Source organism: Salmo salar, chromosome 19, assembly GCF_965601325.2.
Source record: "Salmo salar chromosome 19, fSalSal1, whole genome shotgun sequence".
In the NCBI taxonomy this organism is placed as follows: Eukaryota; Metazoa; Chordata; class Actinopteri; order Salmoniformes; family Salmonidae; genus Salmo; species Salmo salar.
In genome coordinates, this window is record NC_138309.1 from 66,405,377 (window position 1) to 66,425,620 (window position 20,244).

The 20,244-nt window shown below is 42.7% G+C and overlaps 1 protein-coding gene across 1 annotated transcript in view; it reads left to right on the forward strand.

Moving 5' to 3' along the window:
* Positions 1 to 20,244, forward strand: part of lrp2b (low density lipoprotein receptor-related protein 2b) — a 125,649-nt gene that overhangs the window by 76,684 nt on the left and 28,721 nt on the right. Inside the window, exons 52-64 of the mRNA XM_014158653.3 lie at positions 2,641 to 2,936; positions 3,252 to 3,768; positions 5,675 to 5,827; positions 6,853 to 7,023; positions 7,568 to 7,791; positions 8,129 to 8,306; positions 8,654 to 8,850; positions 9,118 to 9,363; positions 9,588 to 9,716; positions 10,062 to 10,181; positions 13,368 to 13,484; positions 13,616 to 13,732; positions 13,941 to 14,078. Of these exons, the coding sequence (XP_014014128.2) occupies positions 2,641 to 2,936; positions 3,252 to 3,768; positions 5,675 to 5,827; positions 6,853 to 7,023; positions 7,568 to 7,791; positions 8,129 to 8,306; positions 8,654 to 8,850; positions 9,118 to 9,363; positions 9,588 to 9,716; positions 10,062 to 10,181; positions 13,368 to 13,484; positions 13,616 to 13,732; positions 13,941 to 14,078 (2,603 nt within the window). The remainder of the gene's footprint in view (positions 1 to 2,640; positions 2,937 to 3,251; positions 3,769 to 5,674; positions 5,828 to 6,852; positions 7,024 to 7,567; positions 7,792 to 8,128; positions 8,307 to 8,653; positions 8,851 to 9,117; positions 9,364 to 9,587; positions 9,717 to 10,061; positions 10,182 to 13,367; positions 13,485 to 13,615; positions 13,733 to 13,940; positions 14,079 to 20,244) is intronic.

Here is a 20,244-nt window from a genome sequence, read left to right on the forward strand (position 1 = left end):
CCCTGCACATTGTATATAGCCTTGTACAATGTGCATATACATGTGCATATACATGTGCATATACATTGTATATAGCCTTGTTATGTTGGTTAAGGGCTGGTAAGTAAGCATTTCACGGTAAGGTCTACAATAGCTGTTGTACTTGTGCGCATGTGACAAATAACATTTGATTTGATGTTAATAGAAATGAAATAACTAAAATAGTCGTTGTATAAATATTCAGCTCCCTGAGTTAATACATGTTAGAAATACCTCAGTGTATAATCCACAGCATAATTATTAACTTGGCCATACTTTAAGAGTTTTAAAGCGTGGACACTAATGGATACTAATTATTGTATTGTTTCCCTTCTTAAAACCACACAACAATATAAATAACTTCTAATGGAATCAGCTGTGTCTGTGTCTGTGTGTGGGGCATGGGCCTCAACATCATGTTCTGACCGGACAGCACTAGGGTTGTGCAGTATGCAGATTTTCATACCGTCGTCCTCTCATCCCAGGATTTACGGTATTACCGGCTTGGTACACAAGGGGGTGCCATTTGGCATTTGCCAGAGAACACCAAGATTGGCAAATTCGCCACTGGCGCCCTGTGCTCTTCACAGATGAAAGCAGGTTCACACTGAGCACGTGACAGACGTGACAGAGTCTGGAGATGCCGTGGAGAACATTCTGCTGCCTGCAACATCTTCCAGCATGACCGGTTTGGCGGTGGGTCAGTCATGGTGTGGGGTGGCATTTCTTTGGGGGGCCGCACAGCCCTCCATGTGCTCGCCAGAGGTAGCCTGACTGCCATTAGATACCGAGATGAGATCCTCACACCCCTTGTGAGACCATATGCTGGTGTGGTTGGCCCTGGGTTCCTCCTAATGCAAGACAATGCTAGACCTCATGTGGCTGGAGTGTGTCAGCAGTTCCTGCAAGAGGAAGGCATTGATGCTATGGACTGGCCCGCCCGTTCCCCAGACCTGAATCCAATTGAGCACATCTGGGACATCATGTCTCGCTCCATCCACCAACGCCACGTTGCACCACAGACTCTCCAGGAGTTGGCGGATGCTTTAGTCCAGGTCTGGGAGGAGATCCCTCAGGAGACCATCCGCCACCTCATCAGGAGCATGCCCAGGCGTTGTAGGGAGGTCATACAGGCACGTGGAGGCCACACACACTACTGAGACTCATTTTGACTTGTTTTAAGGACATTACATCAAAGTTGGATCAGCCTGTAGTGTGGTTTTCCACTTTAATTTTGAGTGTGACTCCAAATCCAGACCTCCATGGGTTGATAAGTTGGATTTCCATTGATTTATTTTTGTGTGATTTTGTTGTCAGCACATTCAACTATGTAAAGAAAAAAGTATTTAATAAGATTATTTCTTTCATTCAGATCTAGGATGTGTTGTTTAAGTGTTCCCTTTATTTTTTTGAGCAGTATATTTTCTGTAAAAGAAACCTATAGTTGCAAAAAAAACACTTGACTTTTAATATAAAACGCGACCCCTGTTAATACAAAGCTGGACTCACCTGCTCCTGCTTTCTCCTGTTGTGCTAGTTACAATCTGGCTCAACTGTTCAGGGAAACTATGGTAAGCTTCATAATGTAAAATCATGTCATGGGTGAAATGAAGAACCCAATATTCTTTATCTCCTAACATATTGCACAACTTGACTGCAGGTATTTACTTAAACAGTAGCTACAAATATTACAATTTATTGAAAAACTTCAAAGAAATTGTTTCAACGGTATTGACGGTATTAAAAAACTATCCCGTTGCTATTTCCAAATAGCTTGTTATACGGTACACCGCCCAAGCCTAGACAGCACAATAATGGGCAGATCTTAGTGATTCAGTTCAAGTGTACTAGCAGGTGAGGGCCACTCAACCATAAAGGCCTGATTTAGTGGAGTGTTGCAAAGATGGTTGTCCTTCTGGAAGGTTCTCCCATCTCCACAGAGGAACTCTGGAGCTCTGTCAGAGTGACCATTTGGTTCTTGGTCACCTCCCTGACCAAGGCCCTTCTCCCCCGATTGCTCAGTTTGGCCAGGCGGCCAGCTCTAGGAAGAGTCTTGGTGGTTCCAATCTTCTTCCATTTAAGAATGATGGAAGCTACTGTGTTCTTGGGGACCTTCAATGCTGCAGAAATGTTTTAGTACCCTTCCCCAGATCTGTGACTCAACACAATCCTGTCTCGGAGCTCTACTGACAATTCATTCGACCTCATGGCTTTGTTTTTGCTCTGACAAGCACTGTTAACTGTAGGACCTTATAGACAGGTGTGTGCCTTTCCAAATCATGGACAATCAATTGAATTTACCACAGGTGGACTCCAATCAAGTTGCAGAAAGATCTTAAGGATGATCAATGAAAACAGGATGCATCTGAGGATGCATCTCAGTTTTGAGTTTCATAGCAAAGTGTCTGAATAGTTATGGGGTATTGTGTAGAATTATAATTTCTTTTCATCTGTTTTAGAATAAGGCTGTAATGTAACAAAATATGGAAAAAGTCAAGGGGTCTGAATACTTTCCGGATGCACTGTATTTTTGTTGAGTGTCTCTCTCTCTCTCGTACATTGAAGAGTAGGGGTACTTACACAAAGACTTCATAACCCATTGTTTACCTCCCCTCCTGTTAGCTGTGACCGAGTCAACGACTGCGGGGACGGCAGCGACGAGTTGGGCTGTTCCTACGACACCTGCACCAGCTACCAGTTCACCTGCCAAAACGGCGCCTGCATCCCAGCCACCTTTACCTGCGATGGCGAGGCCGACTGTCTGGACTTGTCTGACGAGGCAGAAGGCATGTGCAGCACCCCCCAGCCTACCTGTGCCCCGGGAGAGTACTTGTGCAAGTCGGGCGAGTGTATTGACACCCACAAGGTCTGCAACTCGCAGAAGGACTGCTCGGATAACAGTGACGAGAAGGGATGCGGTAAGATCTCTCGTACAGCGAAGGATGTAACACAATGGGGAAGGGATGGATTTCTTTTCGTTGAGTGAATGGAGGTTGTGGCAGTTGTACAATAGGTATGCGAATGTAACCACACTAAATCTATGATATTTCAAGACGTACACTGTATTTGGAGTAGGAAATACTGTAAGTGTGTGGAGTAGGAAATTAGTATTTGCAGTAAGAACATTAGAATTTAGAGTAGGAAAAGAGAACTTTGATTTGGATTCCTAGACTGATCTTACAGCCACTCGAACTCATCCTACCTCTATCTCCTTCCCTCTCTACTCTGTGCAGGAATTAACGAATGCCAAGATCCATCGGTCCACAAGTGTGCCCAGGTCTGCACTGACACCCTGACAGGTTACTACTGCTCGTGTAATGCCGGCTACCACCTCATGCCTGATGGTAAGGCGTGCGCAGACCTGGACGAGTGCCGCGACACGCCCGCCGTCTGTAGCCAGATCTGCGAGAACTCCGCCGGCTCCTTCCACTGCAAATGCGCCCCGGGCTACGTGCGTGAGCCAGACGGGCGTACGTGCCGCCAGAACAGCGCCATCGCCCCTTATCTGCTGTACAGTAATCGCTATTACATTCGTAATTTGACAACTGATGGTTCGCAGCTGAGCGTGGTTCTGCAAGGGCTGTCGAATGTGGTGGCGCTGGATTTTGACCATTATGAAAAGAGGCTGTACTGGTTGGATGCGGGAATGGTGCGGATTGAGAGGATGCGATTCGACGGCAGTGAGAGGGAGACGATAGTGGATAACAACGTGGTAGGGGCCGAGGGGCTGGCGGTGGATTGGGTTGGCAGGTGAGTGAAGGGGGAGGGGCATCAGAGCTTGATTGTAATTTTAAAATCATTTGCCTCATGGCGACGCAGTTTCCTTTATCTCCGTCACCTCAATTGCAAAGGACAGGTGAGGGGAAAACTGTGTGAATAATTTCACGATGCAATATGTGTTGTGTTCAAAGCTTAATAAATCTGTCTCACAATTCACATTTTGATTAGAGCCTACAGTTGGCTTATAATGACACATTTGTATCTCCTTACAATTATATGTAGGTCTGTATATACAGTGGCAAGAAAAAGTATGTGAACCCTTTGGAATTACCTCGATTTCTGCATACATTTGTCATAAAATTTGATCTGTTCTTCATCTAGGCCACAACAATAGACAAACACAGTCTGCTTAAACTAATGACACAAAAACAATTATACGTTTTCATGTCTTTACTGAACACACTGTGTAAACATTCACAGTGCAGGGTGGAAAAAGTATGTGAACTCTTGGATTTAATAACTGGCCGACCCTCCTTTTTGCAGCAATAACCTCAACCAAACATTTTCTATAGCTGCGGATCAGAACTGCACAACAGTCAGGAGGAATTTTGGATTTTCTTGGGATGTCTGGTGTGAACCAATCTCTTGAGCTCATGCCACAGCATCTCAATCGGGTTGAGGTCAGGACTCTTACTGGGCCACTCCAGAAGGCGTATTTTCTTCTGTTGAAGCCATTCTGTTGTTCATTTACTTCTGTGTTTTTTGTCGTTGTCCTGTTGCATCACCCAACTTCTGTTGAGCTTCAATTGGCGGACAGATAGCCTTACATTCTCCTGCAAAATGTCTTGATAAACTTGGGAATTAATTTTTCCGTCGATGATAGCAAGCTGTCCAGGCCCTGAGACAGCAAAGCACCCCCAAACCCTGATGCTCCCTCCACCATATTTTACAGTTGGGATGAGGTTTTGATGTTGCTGTGCTGTGCCTTTTTTTTCTCCACACGTAGTGTTGTGTGTTCCTTCCAAACAACTCAACTTTAGTTTCATCTGTCCACAGAATATTTTGCCAGTAGCGCTGTGGAACATCCAGGTGCTCTTTTGCGAACTTCAAACGTGCAGCAATGTTTTTTCTGGACAGCAGTGGCTTCTTCCGTGGTGTCCTCCCATGAACACCATACTTGTTTAATTTTTTACGTATAGTAGACTCGTCAACAGAGATGTTAGCATGTTCCAGAGATTTCTGTAAGTCTTTAGCTGACACTCTTGGATTCTTCTTAACCTCATTGAGCATTCTGTGCTGTGCTCTTGCAGTCATCTTTGCGGGACGGCCACTCCTAGGAAGAGTAGCAACAGTGCTGAACTTTCTCCATTTATTGATCATTTGTTTTACCATGGACTGATGAACATTAAAGTTTTTAGAGATATTTATGTAACCAGTTTCAGCTTTATGCAAGTCAACAATTCTTAATCTTAGGTCTTTTGAGATCTCTTTTGTTCAATGCATGGTTCACATCAGTCAATGCTTCTTGTGAATAGCAAACTCAAATTTTGTGAGTGTTTTTTATATGGCAGGGCAGCTCTAACCAACATCTCCGATCTCATCTCATTGATTGGACTCCAGGTTAGTGGACTCCTGACTCCTGAAGTCATTAGCCTAGGGGTTCACATACTTTTTCCAACCTACACTGTGACATTTTAAATGATGTATTCAATATAGACAAGAAAAATACAATAATTTGTGTGTTATTAGTTTAAGCACACTGTGTTTATCTATGGTTGTGACTTAGACGAAGATCAGATCAAATTTTATGACTAATTTATGCAGAAATCCAGGTAATTCCAAAGGGTTCACATATTTTTTCTTGCCACTGTATGATATTGTATCTATGCATATGCCCATAGTCATTCTTGTATGTTTATGTGTGTGTATCCCAAAGGAAGCTCTACTGGGTAGACGGGTACTACGGCTCTCTCCACGTGTCAGAGCTGGATGGTCGTTTCCAGAAGAAGTTGCTGAGTGGCTGCATGGGGCCTAACGCCACCTACTGCTTTGTCCGGCCCCGTGCCGTAGCCGTCAACCCCAAATATGGGTACTAACCAGTGGAGGCTGCCGAGGGGAGGACGGCTCATAATAATGGCTGGAACAGAGCGAATGGAATGGCATCAAACACATGGAAACCATGTGTTTGATGTATTTCAAATCGAATCAAGTTTTATTAGTCACATGCGCCGAATACAACAGGTGTAGTCCTTACAGTGAAATGCTTACTTACGAGCCCCTAACCAACAATGCCGTTTAAAAAAAATATGAATTAGAAATAAAAGTAACAAGTAATTAAAGAGCAGCAGTAAAATAACAATAGCGAGACAATATACAAGGGGTCAATGTGCGGGGGCACCGGTTAGTTGAGCTAATATGTGCATGTAGGTAGAGTTATTAAAGTGACTATGCATAGATGATAACAACAGAGAGTAGCAGTGGTGTAAAAGGGGGGGGGGGGGGGGGGCGCAATGAAAATATTCTGGGTAGCCATTTGATTAGGTGTTCAGGAGTCTTATGGCTTGGGGGTAGAAGCTGTTTAGAAGCCTCTTGGACCTAGACTTGGCGCTCCGGTACCGCTTGCCGTGCGGTAGCAGAGAGAACAGTCTATGACTAGGGTGCCTGGAGTCTTTGACCATTTTTAGGGCCTTCCTCTGACACCGCCTGGTACTGTATAGAAGTCCTGGATGGCAGGAAGCTTGCCCCCAGTGATGTGCTGGGCCGTACGCACTACCCTCTGTAGTGCCTTGCGGTCGGAGGCCGAGCAGTTGATACCATTCCACCTATTCTGCTCCAGCTATTACCACAAGCCCGTTCTCCCCAATTAAGGTGCCACCAACCTCCTGTGGTACTGACATGCACATGTATGCGCGTACACACAAACATACGAGGTCCCACACATCCCCACCTGCACGATAGAGGAAGAGTGGCCCTTCTTAATTAATGGCAGATATTGAGGCATTTTTTGATAATCATTACATTTTTATATATTATTGAGTAATACCAATTAACAAATTACATCAAATGTTTTGTTTTCTTTTAATTTACTCTCCATTTTTTTCTCTCTGCCTGCAGCTGGCTGTATTGGACAGACTGGGGGGACACCGCCTACATTGGCAGGGTTGGTATGGATGGTACCAAAGCCACTGCCCTCATCACCACCAAACTGGAGTGGCCCAGTGCCCTGACCATTGACTACACCACCAACAAGATCTTCTTCACCGACTCCCACCTCAATTTCCTAGAGTGAGACATCAACACAACACTGTCTTCAGAAATTAACTTCATAATTCACTCTAATACTTTTCTATGTAGTACTATCGTGCTTTATCATGAAAGTGTCGTAAGTCAGAAAAATAAGGCATTATGACCCCATCACATCTATGCCTTGAGTATCAGGGTTGAATGAGAACATGTTCAGTTGAAGAAAAAAACACTGAGGATAAGTTGGTAAGAAAACCTCTAGTAGAGAAAGGCAATGGAGGAAAACACTCTTTAGTTTGGAAGAAAGCAAGGAGCCCGGCCCTATCCTTCTCAAGCTTGCCTGTTTGGAGACCAGAGATCATGATCAATGAGGTCAGACAGGAGCTACCCTACAGAACTTTACATTGATATACATTTTGTTTGTTTATTTGGATCCCTATTTAGCTGTTACAGTCGTAACAGCTATTCTTCTTGGTGTGCACAAAAACACATTGAAAAACAATAGACAAGAACAAAATAAAGACAACAGAAAATTACAGTGATTTAAACACTAAAGTGTATGCCCTCTCTCTAACTCTCTCTAAAGTTTTGCTGATATGGATGGGGAGAACCGCCACCGGGCCATAGCAGGCTCCCTGCCTCACCCCTTTGCCGTCACCCTATTTGAAGACTGGGTCTACTGGACTGACTGGAACACCCACACCGTTGAGAAGGCCCACAAGTACACTGGCACCGGCCGCGTTGTCATGGGCAACAACACACACCGGCCAAATGACATCCATGTATACCATCCCTACAGGCAGCCTCGCAGTATGTATAGTACTGTGCCCTTTGACCGTTTGGAATTCCCATACATTGCTTGCTTAATTTTCATTTGTATACACTTTACTGTTGTACTTGTCTTTCCTGCATTTACACTCATATTTGTATTTTTTTTACTTGGCCTGATTTTGCAGATAGCAGCTTATTTAAAATATATTTTTTACTTGCAATGACTTTGATATGTGGTTGTTTTCCTCTACCTTAGATGAATGTACTTACTGTATAACAGCATTTGCTAAACGGCTTGAATGTCCATCGAGACAATATTATTAGCTTTCCATCATAGACGCGTCCATTCTTATGGCTGCTGATTGGTGTTTCCTAGGCGATAACCCTTGTGCAACACACCACCTAACCTGTAGCCACCTGTGTCTGATTGGTCCTGGTGGGACCAGCGCTACGTGTGAGTGTCCAGACCACTTCATTGGCATCTCCGTGGGCTTCAAGATCCAGTGTGTGGCCGACTGTTCCAGCACCCAGTTCCGCTGCGGAGACAACGAGAAGTCAGTCTGAATTTGTCACTTATGTCACGTATCAGGAATATTTGTTTTCCATGTAGTATAATTTGAATCAGGGGTTTTTGGATCAGATACTGACAGAAGCGTACAATTTAGGGCTTTTCACACTACCGAGCTGAGCCAAACTAAGCTGTACAAAGCTTGCTTGAAAAGGACAATGTGAAATATTTTTGCAAGCACAGTTTGGTTCAGTAAGTGTGAAAAGGGTATTTGGAGCCATGTGACTATTTACTTGATAACTTGTGTGGTTGCACAGTCGTCTAAATTCATTAAGTGAATTAGTTAGCTCTTTACTCTCCCACCTCCCTCCATCTCTCCTTCTAATCCCCTAGGTGTGTCTCTATCTGGTGGAAGTGTGATGGTCAGTCCGACTGTGGTGACGGGTCCGACGAACCCCTCACCTGCCCGCCCCGCTACTGTCCAATTGGTCAGTTCCAGTGCCAGGATGGGAACTGCACTTATCCTGGCTTCCTGTGTGACGGACATGCTGACTGCCGTGACAATTCAGATGAGGACGCTGCCCTCTGCAGTACGAAAACCCTATTCTACCTATTTTTACCATACTACTTCCATCCATCAGACAATGCAGCGCTTATTTTCTACTAGCGTCAGAAACCCACAGTGTGATAGAGCAACGAGAGCAGTTGAACAATCTTTCTGTTGTAGTGTCTTTAATTGCAATTACGAACCAACATGGGGGGGGAAGAAGGGCAACCCAGTCTGATCCCTCAAGATAAACAAAACCTTTCAGAGATGTGGCCTTAGAATCAAAACACCCAATCCTTCAATCCCCTAGGTGACCACAGGTGTGCAGAAAATCAGTTCCAGTGTAAAAACAAGCAGTGCATCCCTGTGTCATGGCACTGTGACGGCATCGTCGACTGTTCTGATGGGAGTGACGAGGACACTGATGGCTGTGCCCAGAAGACATGCCGGCCGGGCCAGTTCACGTGCGCAAACGGAGTGTGTATCCCGCCCAACTATGTGTGCGACGCTCAGAACGACTGTGGAGATGGATCCGATGAGCCCCACGAGATCTGCAGTGAGTTTGCTATATTTGTATAAGTCTGGATTTTTCATTTTGTGCTAATTATGAATTTATGTTTCATGTACAGAAACAGTGGCACTTATAGGATAAGGAGATTTGGGCTCCGTCATCTGCATAGTGCTTAATAAATAAAAAAAACTCTGTCTTGCAGAAACACTCACTGCGTCCATCTTTTTTCTCTATCTATCCCTTCATCCCTTTGTCTCCTCCCTCTGTAGTGGGGCCAGAATATAACTGCGACGAGCTCACGGAGTTCTCCTGTAAGACCAACTACCGCTGTATCCCCACCTGGGCCGTGTGCGATGGCTCCAATGACTGCCTCGACAACAGCGACGAGCAGAACTGCGGTGTGTGTATGCTTGTGATATAAGGGCAAAGTTACATTGTCTGAATATGGATACAGAAAATGTATAGTAGGCTACCAATGATATTTCCGTAAGCTCCGGGTCCTGCTTTTTCCTTCATATTCCACTTTTACATGCTGATCTTGTTCTGTTTTTATGCTTAGACACACTGAAGGCCCTGAGTAGATTAAATTCAAGTCATTAATGATTGACCAAGTAGCCAGAATCCCAAAACGCTGCTAGGAAGTCTACACTAAATAGTATCCTTACATTTCACTAAATAACTTCAAATAGATCATTTCAAACTATTTGAGCCCTCATTAACCTGCCCCCTGTACCCATTCACAGAGGCGTTGACCTGTGACCCCCTGGGAGACTTCCGTTGTGACAACCACCGCTGTGTGCCCATCCGCTGGAAGTGTGACGGCAGCAACGACTGTGGTGACGGCTCTGATGAGAGGGACTGCGGTGAGTAGAGGTCAACGACATAACCATCTGATAGGGATCAACTTCGTAGCCCTCTCATGCGGTTCAACTCTGTAACCATCCAACATCTGTAACCCTCTAACAGAATTCAACTCCATAGCCATCTAATACAGTTAATCTCCATAACCATCTAACAGGGTTCAAAGAAATGATGCAAAAAAGGTGGGAAACAAGCCAGACTGCTTAGCTGATTTAGTTTACATACTGTCAATTGAGAAATGTTGTGACTAAACTTAAAAAATAAATGATATTACCATAACAACATAAACAATGGGAAAATAATTGAGCACCTTAAATTATATTATGGGCAGAAAACCAAACGTATCTCCATCGTTCATTGAAGTTGATGGATCATTTATAACAAAACCTTTTGATAAAGCCAATCATCAGCAGACTGTATTGGTACCCATATTTGCCATGTCTTTAACCAAAGCCTAAAGGAGTGTGTCCCCACAGGTGTGGAAGGAAGCTAAAGTAATTCCACTACCTAAAAATAGTAAACCACCCTTTGCTGGCTCTAACAGCCGCCCAATCAGTTTGATGCCTGTTCTTAGAAATCTAATGGAGAGAATTGTGTTTGAACAAATACAATGCTATTTTTTAAAGAACAAGTTAACTACTGACTTTCAGCATGCATATAGGGAAGGGCACTCAACTTGTACTGCACTGACTCAAATTAATGTATAATAAGATGATAGTTGAAGCTGTATTGTTAGATTTCAGTGCAGCCTTTGATGTTATTGATCATAAGTGAGTTTTTTTAAACAAATTGTTATGGCTTTACATCACTTGCCATCACTTGGTTGGAGAGTTACTTATAGAACCCAGAGAGTATTCTTCAATGGAAGCTTCTCTAACATCAGATACAGTGAGGGGAAAAAAAGTATTCGATCCCCTGCGGATTTTGTATGTTTGCCCACTGACAAAGAAATGATCAGTCTATCATTTTAATGGTAGGTTTATTTGAACACTTGTTCCCGTCCTGCTCGATGACCTTCCACAGCATTTGTTTGAGTCCACCCATCTGCGGATGAAAGACTGAGGTCCGAATCTGCTTTAGCTGTAGGAGAGCACACAAATATTTCATTAGTCAGGACACGGGGTCCCGTGTGGCTCAGTTGGTAGAGCATGGTGTTTGCAACGCCAGGGTTGTGGGTTCGTTTCCCACGGGGGACCAGTACGGAAAGAAAATTTATGAAATGTATGCATTCACTACTGTAAGTCGCTCTGGATAAGAGTGTCTGCTAAATGACTAAAATGTAAAATGTAATGAACTCGGTACCTTGGCTGGTCAGGATCTTGTTCGGGATGCCCAGCCGGCTGAAGAGGTGGAATAGTTCCTGGGCGATTCCTTTGGAGACTGCCATCCATAGGGGAATGGGCCTCGGGATATCGAGTGACATAATCTACTATTACCAGGATCTACCGGTGTCCTCGGGCCATGGCGATGCATTGAAACGGCACTCCGATGATCGGTAGGGGTGGTGATTTGACAATCCGGGCAGCTGCGACAATAGTCTTCCATGGCCCACCACATCCCGGGCCAGTGGAACCGGGCGGCGATCCGTTCCCAGGTCTTCTCCATTCCCAGGTGTGCCCCCAACAAATGGGTGTAGGCCAGCATGTATTTTTGATCAATTTGATGTTATTTTAATGCACAAATAATGTGCTTTTCTTTTTTTTTTAAGGATATTTGTAAGTGACCCCACACTTTTGAACGGTAGTGTGTGTATGTATGTATGTATGTATGTATGTATGTATGTATGTATGTATGTATGTATGTATGTATGTATGTATGTATGTATGTATGTATGTGTGTATGTATGTGTGTGTATATATATATGTGTGTGTATATATATATATGTGTGTGTGTATATATATATATATATATATATATATATGTGTATATATATATATGTGTATATATGTATATATGTGTATATATATATATATATGTATATATGTATATATATATATATATGTATATGTATGTATATATATATATATATATATATGTATATATGTATATATGTATATATATATATTATATGTATATATATACTATATATATATTATATATATATTATATGTATATATATTATATGTATATGTATATATGTATATATATATATATTATATGTATATGTATATATGTATATATATATATATTATATGTATATGTATATATATATATATTATATGTATATGTATATATGTATATATATATATTATATCTATATATATATATGTATATATATATATATTATATCTATATATATATTATATCTATATATATATATTATATCTATATATATATATATATTATATCTATATATATATTATATATATATATATATATATATATATATATTATATCTATATATATATATATTTATATACACATACATACATACACACATACATATATATATATATATGTATATGTATGTATATATGTACAGTGGGGGGGGAAAGTATTTGATCCCCTGCTGATTTTGTACGTTTGCCCACTGACAAAGAAATTATCAGTCTATAATTTTAATAGTAGGTTTATTTGAACAGTGAGAGACAGAATAACAACAACAAAATCCAGAAAAACGCATGTCAAAAATGTTATAAAATGATTTGCATTTTAATGAGGGAAATAAGAACAAACATGGGAAGCGTAGTGAACGTGAGAGACAATCAATAACACCTAAGGACTGATGAACACAAGGCTAAATAAAGGGGAAGTAATCAGGCAAGTGATGAAGTCCAGGTGTGCCTAATGAAGGTTGCTAGGTTTGCGTAATGATGGGTTGCCAGGACAGGTGGTTAGCAAACTGGTGACGTCGAGCGCCGGAGCAGGAGTAGACGTGACAATATAACTCTTATTTATTTTTTTTATTTTTTTTTATTGTAATATCTTATGTTGTTTTTGTCTATTAGTGTTCTGTATTTTTTTTTTAATGTATTTTTACATTTTATGTGGACCCCAAGAAGAGTAGCTGCTGCATGTGCAGAAGCTAATGGGGATCCTAATTAACTAAACTCCATAACCATTTAAAAGGTTTCAACTCCGTAACAATCAAATAGAGTTCACCTCCGTAACCATATAATCCTTCAATATAGAGAGTAAAGAGACAAACAGTGAAGAGTTCCTGTGTCTGTGTGTGTGTTCATTCACAGTGCCAAGGCCGTGCTCGGAGAGCGAGTATCGCTGTGACAACCAGCAGTGCATACCTGGAAACTGGGTGTGTGACCATGGCAACGACTGTGGGGACAACTCAGACGAGCGCGACTGTGGTGAGATGGACCACTATATCTCTTCTCTCCTCTCTCTTCTCCCACTTTCTTGCTCTATTTTTTTCTCATTCTACATGTCTCTCTCACATACACACACTCACCTGGTCACTCTACCTTCCTCTCACACACAGAGTTGAAGACATGTCGTCCAGGGTATTTCCAGTGTCTGTCGGGTCACTGTATCCCCGCCGCTCTTCAATGTGACGGACGACCAGACTGCTTGGACATCTCTGACGAGAGCTCCTGTCGTAAGTCTCTACAAGAGGAACTGTTTCAGTTAGCGAGCCATTTTGCTACCCCAATGCTAGCCGTTTCGCTATTTTGCGTAACCAATGCTAGCCATTTCTCTACACCTTTACCAGCCATTTTGCCACACCAGTGCTAGCCATTTCACTATTTAAAAAAGAATGTTATGCAAATACATCTCTCATTCCCTACCTTTTCCCCAAACCATAGCGACCCGTTACCCAGGGGGCCGCTGGTGTCCCAACCACCAGTTCCAGTGTGCGAACAAGCTGTGTGTGTATGAGAACTGGGTGTGTGACGGCAACAACGACTGTGGAGACCAGTCCGACGAGGAGCTCATCTTATGTTGTAAGAAACACACACATGCAAGTACTCCCTCACACACACACAAAAACTCTCTAACATGATGGCATTTATTTGGTTATGTCTTCTGGTCTCCTTTTCATGGCAGTCTACTTAAAGGACAATTCCACCACTTTTCAACCGCCTATTCATTATCTCCAGCACCATACCCGTGTCTACATAATATGTACATATAATGTGAAAACGGCACATTTCTACTTTCTTTGGTTAAAAATATAAAAAGAAAGGACATTAAGTCCTACGCTATGACATCATCGAGTAGGATTAAAAGTAAAAAAAACAGTAATTTTTCAAAACCTGCAATGAGTTTTTTGCCAGGGGAAAGGCATTTTCTTGCTCCCCTTGTCATTGTGAATCTCATAGTGTTTTAAAATCACTGATTTGAAAATGTTTTTACTTTTGATAACATCATCAAATGGCACTTTTACCTTTTTAATACAAATTGTAGAAATGTGCCACTTTCACGTATGTAGACACTGGTATGAGAGATTTACCTTAATGTTCTTACCTGAGGGTTATACTACGAATCAAGCTAGATGTACTCAGGCTTTTCTGAAATTAGCTAACTTCAGTTAGCTTCACATTCCAGCAAGCTTAATCCATGTTACGAAGGTAGATATTGATTGTGCACCCGCCACTTACTCAAGCCTGCTCGAGCCGGGCATGAAACTGCACAAACATGTTGCATTTGGCTAGACAAACTCTTCATTGAGACAATGCTGAAACATCAATTCATGGGCAAGTCAGTGCCACATTCCATGTAATCATCCTATCTACCACACTGATTCCAGAACTGCTCTCTTATTTGTACGTGGGGTTATGGGGAGGGTCAGTGGGGTTAAATCACACGCTGCAAAAATAAATGTACACATACATGTTATTCAATCATTGCACCCACACTGCTCGCACACCAACGAGCGCCTGCGTTGCCATGTGCTAAAATAGAAGTTGATTCTATTTGTGACGTGCTGCGAGTCCTGCCTCTCTCATCTCCTCATTAGTTTTCAGAAGCATATACCCACGTGCTATCTCCTCATTCGTTATACCCACGTGGGTGATTGAAAGATGAACTGTGGTCGGTTGTGGTAATGCACCTTATTTTGAAAGTTTAGTTGCCAATCGCCATATAAAGTCCAAAGAAGAAAAAGAAGCCTGGAAGGAGGAGAGATGACTAGAAATAAAATAAAATAAAATTGTATTAGTCACATGCACCGAATACAACAGGTGTAGTAGACCTTACAGTGAAGTGCTTACTTACGAGCCCCTAACCAACAATGCAGTGTAAAAAAAAATACGGATAAGAATAAGAGATAAAAGTAACAAGCAATTAAAGAACAGCAGTAAAATAACAATAGCGAGACTATATACAGGGGGGTACTGATACAGAGTCAGTGTGCGGGGCACCGGTTAGTTGAGGTAGTATGTACATATAAGTAGAGTTATTAAAGTGACAATGCATAGATGACAACAGAGAGTAGCAGTGGAGGAGAGAGGGGGGCAATGCAAATAGTCTGGGTAGCCATTTGACTAGATGTTCAGGAGTCTTATGGCTTGGGGGTAGAAGCTGTTTAGAAACCTCTTGGACCTAGACTTGGCGCTCCGGTACCGCTTGCCGTGCGGTAGTAGAGAGAACACTCTATGACTAGGGTGGCTGGAGTCTTTGACCATTTTTAGGGTCTTCCTCTGACATCGCCTGGTATAGAGGTCCTGGATGGAAGGAAGCTTGGCCCCAGTGATGTACCGGGCCGTACGCACTACCCTCTGTAGTGCCTTGCGGTCGGAGGCCGAGCAGTTGCCATTACCAGGTAGTGATGCAACCAGTCAGGATGCTCTCGATGTTGCAGCTGTAGAACCTTTTGAGGATCTGAGGACCCATGCCAAATCTTTTCAGTCTCCTGAGGGGGAATAGGTTTTGTCGTGCCCTCTTCGCGACTGTCTTGGTGTGCTTGGACCATGTTAGTTTGTTGGTGATGTGGAAACCAAGGAACTTGAAGCTCTCAACCTGCTCGACTACAGCCACGTCGATGAGAATGGGGGCGTGCTCGGTCCTCCTTTTCCTGTAATCCACAATCATCTCCTTTGTCTTGATCACGTTGAGGGAGGGGTTGTTGTCCTGGCACCACACAGCCAGGTCTCTGACCTCCTCCCTATAGGCTGTCTTGTTGTTGTCTGTGATCAGGCCTACCACTGTTGTCATCGGCAGATGTAATGATGGTGTTGGAGTCGTGCCTGGCCATGCAGTCACGAGTGAACAGGAAGTACAGGAGGGGACTGAGCACGCACCCCTGAGGGGCCCCTGTGTTGAGGATCAGCGTGGTGGATGGGTTGTTACCTACCCTTACCACCTGGGGGTGGCCCGTCAGCAAGTCCAGGATCCAGTTGCTGAGGGATGTGTTTAGTCCCAGGGTCCTTAGCTTATTGATGAGCTTTGAGGGCACTATGGTGTTGAATGCTGAGCTGTAGTCAATGAATAGCATTCTCACATAGGTATTCTTTTTGTCCAGGTGGGAAAGGGCAGTGTGGAGTGCAATAGAGATTGCATCATCTGTGGATCTGTTGGGGCGGTATGCAAATTGGAGTGGGTCTAGGGTTTCTGGAATGATGGTGTTGATGTGAGCCATGACCAGCCTTTCAAAGCACTTCATGGCTAGAGATGTGAGTGCTAGGGGTCGGTAGTCATTTAGGCAGGTTACCTTAGTGTTCTTGGGCACAGGCACCATGGTGGTCTGCTTAACCTCTCTGGGCTAGGCGGGACGAATTCGTCCCACCTACGCAACAGCCAGTTGAATCCCGTGGCGCGATTTTCAAATACCTTAGAAATGCTATTACTTCAATTTCTCAAACATATGACTATTTTACAGCATTTTAACCTCTTACATCTAGACGTTCCGCTAGCGGAACACCTGCTCCAATATCCAATGATGGGTGTGGCGCGAAATACAAATTCCTCTAAAATCCGAAAACTTAAATTTTTCAAACATATGACTATTTTACAGCATTTTAAAGACAAGACTCTCGTTAATCTAACCACACTGTCCGATTTCAAAAAGGCTTTACAGCGAAAGCAAAACATTAGATTATGTCAGCAGAGTACCCAGCCAGAAATAATCAGACTACCCATTTTTCAAGCTAGCATATAATGTCACAAAAAACAAAACCACAGCTAAATGCAGCACTAACCTTTGATGATCTTCATCAGATGACAACCCTAGGACATTATGTTATACAATGCATGCATGTTTTGTTCAATCAAGTTCATATTTATATCAAAAACCAGCTTTTTTACATTAGCATGTGACGTTCAGAACTAGCATATCCCCCGCAAACCTCCGGTGAATTTACTAAATTACTCACAATAAACGTTCACAAAAAACATAACAATTATTTTAAGAATTATAGATACAGAACTCCTCTATGCACTCGATATGTCCGATTTTAAAATAGCTTTTCGGTGAAAGCACATTTTACAATATTCTCAGTAGATAGCCCAGCATCACAGGGCTAGCTATTTAGACACCCACCAAGTTTAGCACTCACCAATATCAGATTTACTATTAGAAAAGTTTGATTACCTTTCCTGTTCTTCGTCAGAATGCACTCCCAGGACTTCTACTTCAATAACAAATGTTGGTTTGGTCCAAAATAATCCATCGTTATATCCATTTTGTTCGTGCATTCTAGACACTATCCGAATGGTAAATAAGGGTCGTGCGCATGGCGCATTTCGTGACAAAAGATTTCTAAATATTTCATTACCGTACTTCGAAGCATGTCAACCGCTGTTTAAAATCAATTTTTATGCAATTTTTCTCGTAAAAAAGCGATAATATTCCGACCGGGAATCTGTGTTTCGGTAAATAGAGGGAAAAACAGAAAGACGGGGGCGGCCAGTGCACGAGCCTAAGCCCTTTGTCATCTGATAGACCACTTAGCAAAAGCGCTCGTGTGTTTCAGCCAGGGCTTTGAATTACGTCATTCAGCTTTTTCCCGGGCTCTGAGAGCCCATTGGAGCCGTAGGAAGTGTCACGTAACAGCAGAGATCCTTTGTAATGGATAGAGATGACAAAGAAGGGCAAGAAATGGTCAGACAGGGTACTTCCTGTACAGAATCTTCTCACGTTTTGGCCTGCCATATGAGTTCTGTTATACTCACAGACACCATTCAAACAGTTTTAGAAACTTTGGAGTGTTTTCTATCCAAAGCTAATAATTATATGCATATTCTAGTTACTGGGCAGGAGTAGTAACCAGATTAAATCGGGTACGTTTTTTATCCAGCCGTGAAAATACTGCCCCCTAGCCATAACAGGTTAAAGACAAGACTCTCGTTAATCTAACCACACTGTCCGATTTCAAAAAGGCTTTACAACGAAAGCAAAACATTAGATTATGTCAGCAGAGTACCCAGCCAGAAATAAGACACCCATTTTTCAAGCTAGCATATAATGTCACATAAACCCAAACCACAGCTAAATGCAGCACTAACCTTTGATGATCTTCATCAGATGACACACCTAGGACATTATGTTATACAATACATGCATGTTTTGTTCAATCAAGTTCATATTTATATCAAAAACCAGCTTTTTACATTAGCATGTGACGTTCAGAACTAGCATACCCCCCGCAAACCTCCGGTGAATTTACTAAATTACTCACGATAAACGTTCACAAAAAACATAACAATTATTTTAAGAATTATAGATACAGAACTCCTTTGTGCAATCGAGGTGTCCGATTTTAAAATGGCTTTTCGGTGAAAGCACATTTTGCAATATTCTCAGTAGATAGCCCAGCCATCACGGCTAGCCATTTAGACACCCACCAAGCTTAGCCCTGACCAAACTCCGATTTACTATTACAAAAGTTTGATTACCTTTGTTGTCTTCGTCAGAATGCACTCCCAGGACTGCTACTTCAATAACAAATGTTGGTTTGGTCCAAAATAATCCATCGTTATATCCAATTAGCGGCGTTTTGTTCGTGCGTTCCAGACACTATCCGAAGTGTAAATAAGGGTCACGAGCATGGCGCAATTCGTGACAAAAAAATTCTAAATATTCCATTACCGTACTTCGAAGCATGTCAACCGCTGTTTAAAATCCATTTTTATGCCATTTTTCTCGTAAAAAAGCGAAAATATTCCGACCGGGAATCTACGTTTCGGTAAACAGAGGAAAGAAAACAAAGCATTTGGTCGACGCGGGCACGCGCCTGAGTCTCACAGTACTGTAACCAGCCACTACCCAAACGCGCTACTTTTTTTCAGCCAGAGCCTGCAAAGCCACGATTCAGCTTTTTGCCGCCTTCTGAGAGCCCATGTGAGCCGTAGGAAGTGTCATGTAACAGCAGAGATCCTTTGTTTTGGATAGAGATGGCAAAGAAGGCCAAGAAATGGTCAGACAGGGTACTTCCTGTACAGAATCTTCTCAGGTTTTGACCTGCCATTTGAGTTCTGTTATACTCACAGACACCATTCAAACAGTTTTAGAAACTTTGGAGTGTTTTCTATCCAAAGCCAATAATTATATGCATATTCTAGTTACTGGGCAGGAGTAGTAACCAGATTAAATCGGGTACGTTTTTTATCCAGCCGTGTCAATACTGCCCCCTAGCCCTAACAGGTTAAAACATGTTGGTATTACAGACTCGGACAGGGAGAGGTTGAAAATGTCAGTGAGGACACTTGCCAGTTGGTCAGAGCATGCTCGCAATATACGTCCTGGTAATCTGTCTGGCCCTGCGGCCTTGTGAATGTTGACCTGTTTAAAGGTCTTACTCACATCGGCGGTGGAGAGCGTGATCACACAGTCGTTCTGAACAGCTGGTGCTCTCATGCATTTCAGTGTTATTTGCCTCAAAGCAAGCATAGAAGTAGTTTAGCTCGTCTGGTAGGCTCGTGTCACTAGGCAGCTCTCGGCTGTGCTTCCCTTTGTAGTCTGTAATGGTTTTGCAAGCCCTGCCACATCCGACGAGCATCAGAGCCGGTGTAGTACGATTCAATCTTAGTCCTGTATTAACGCTTTGCCTGTTTGATGGTTTGTCGGAGGGCATAGGGGGATTTCTTATAAGCTTCCGGTTTAGAGTCCCGCTCCTTGAAAGCAGCAGCTCTAGCCTTTAGCTCAGTGTGGATGTTGCCTGTAATCCATGG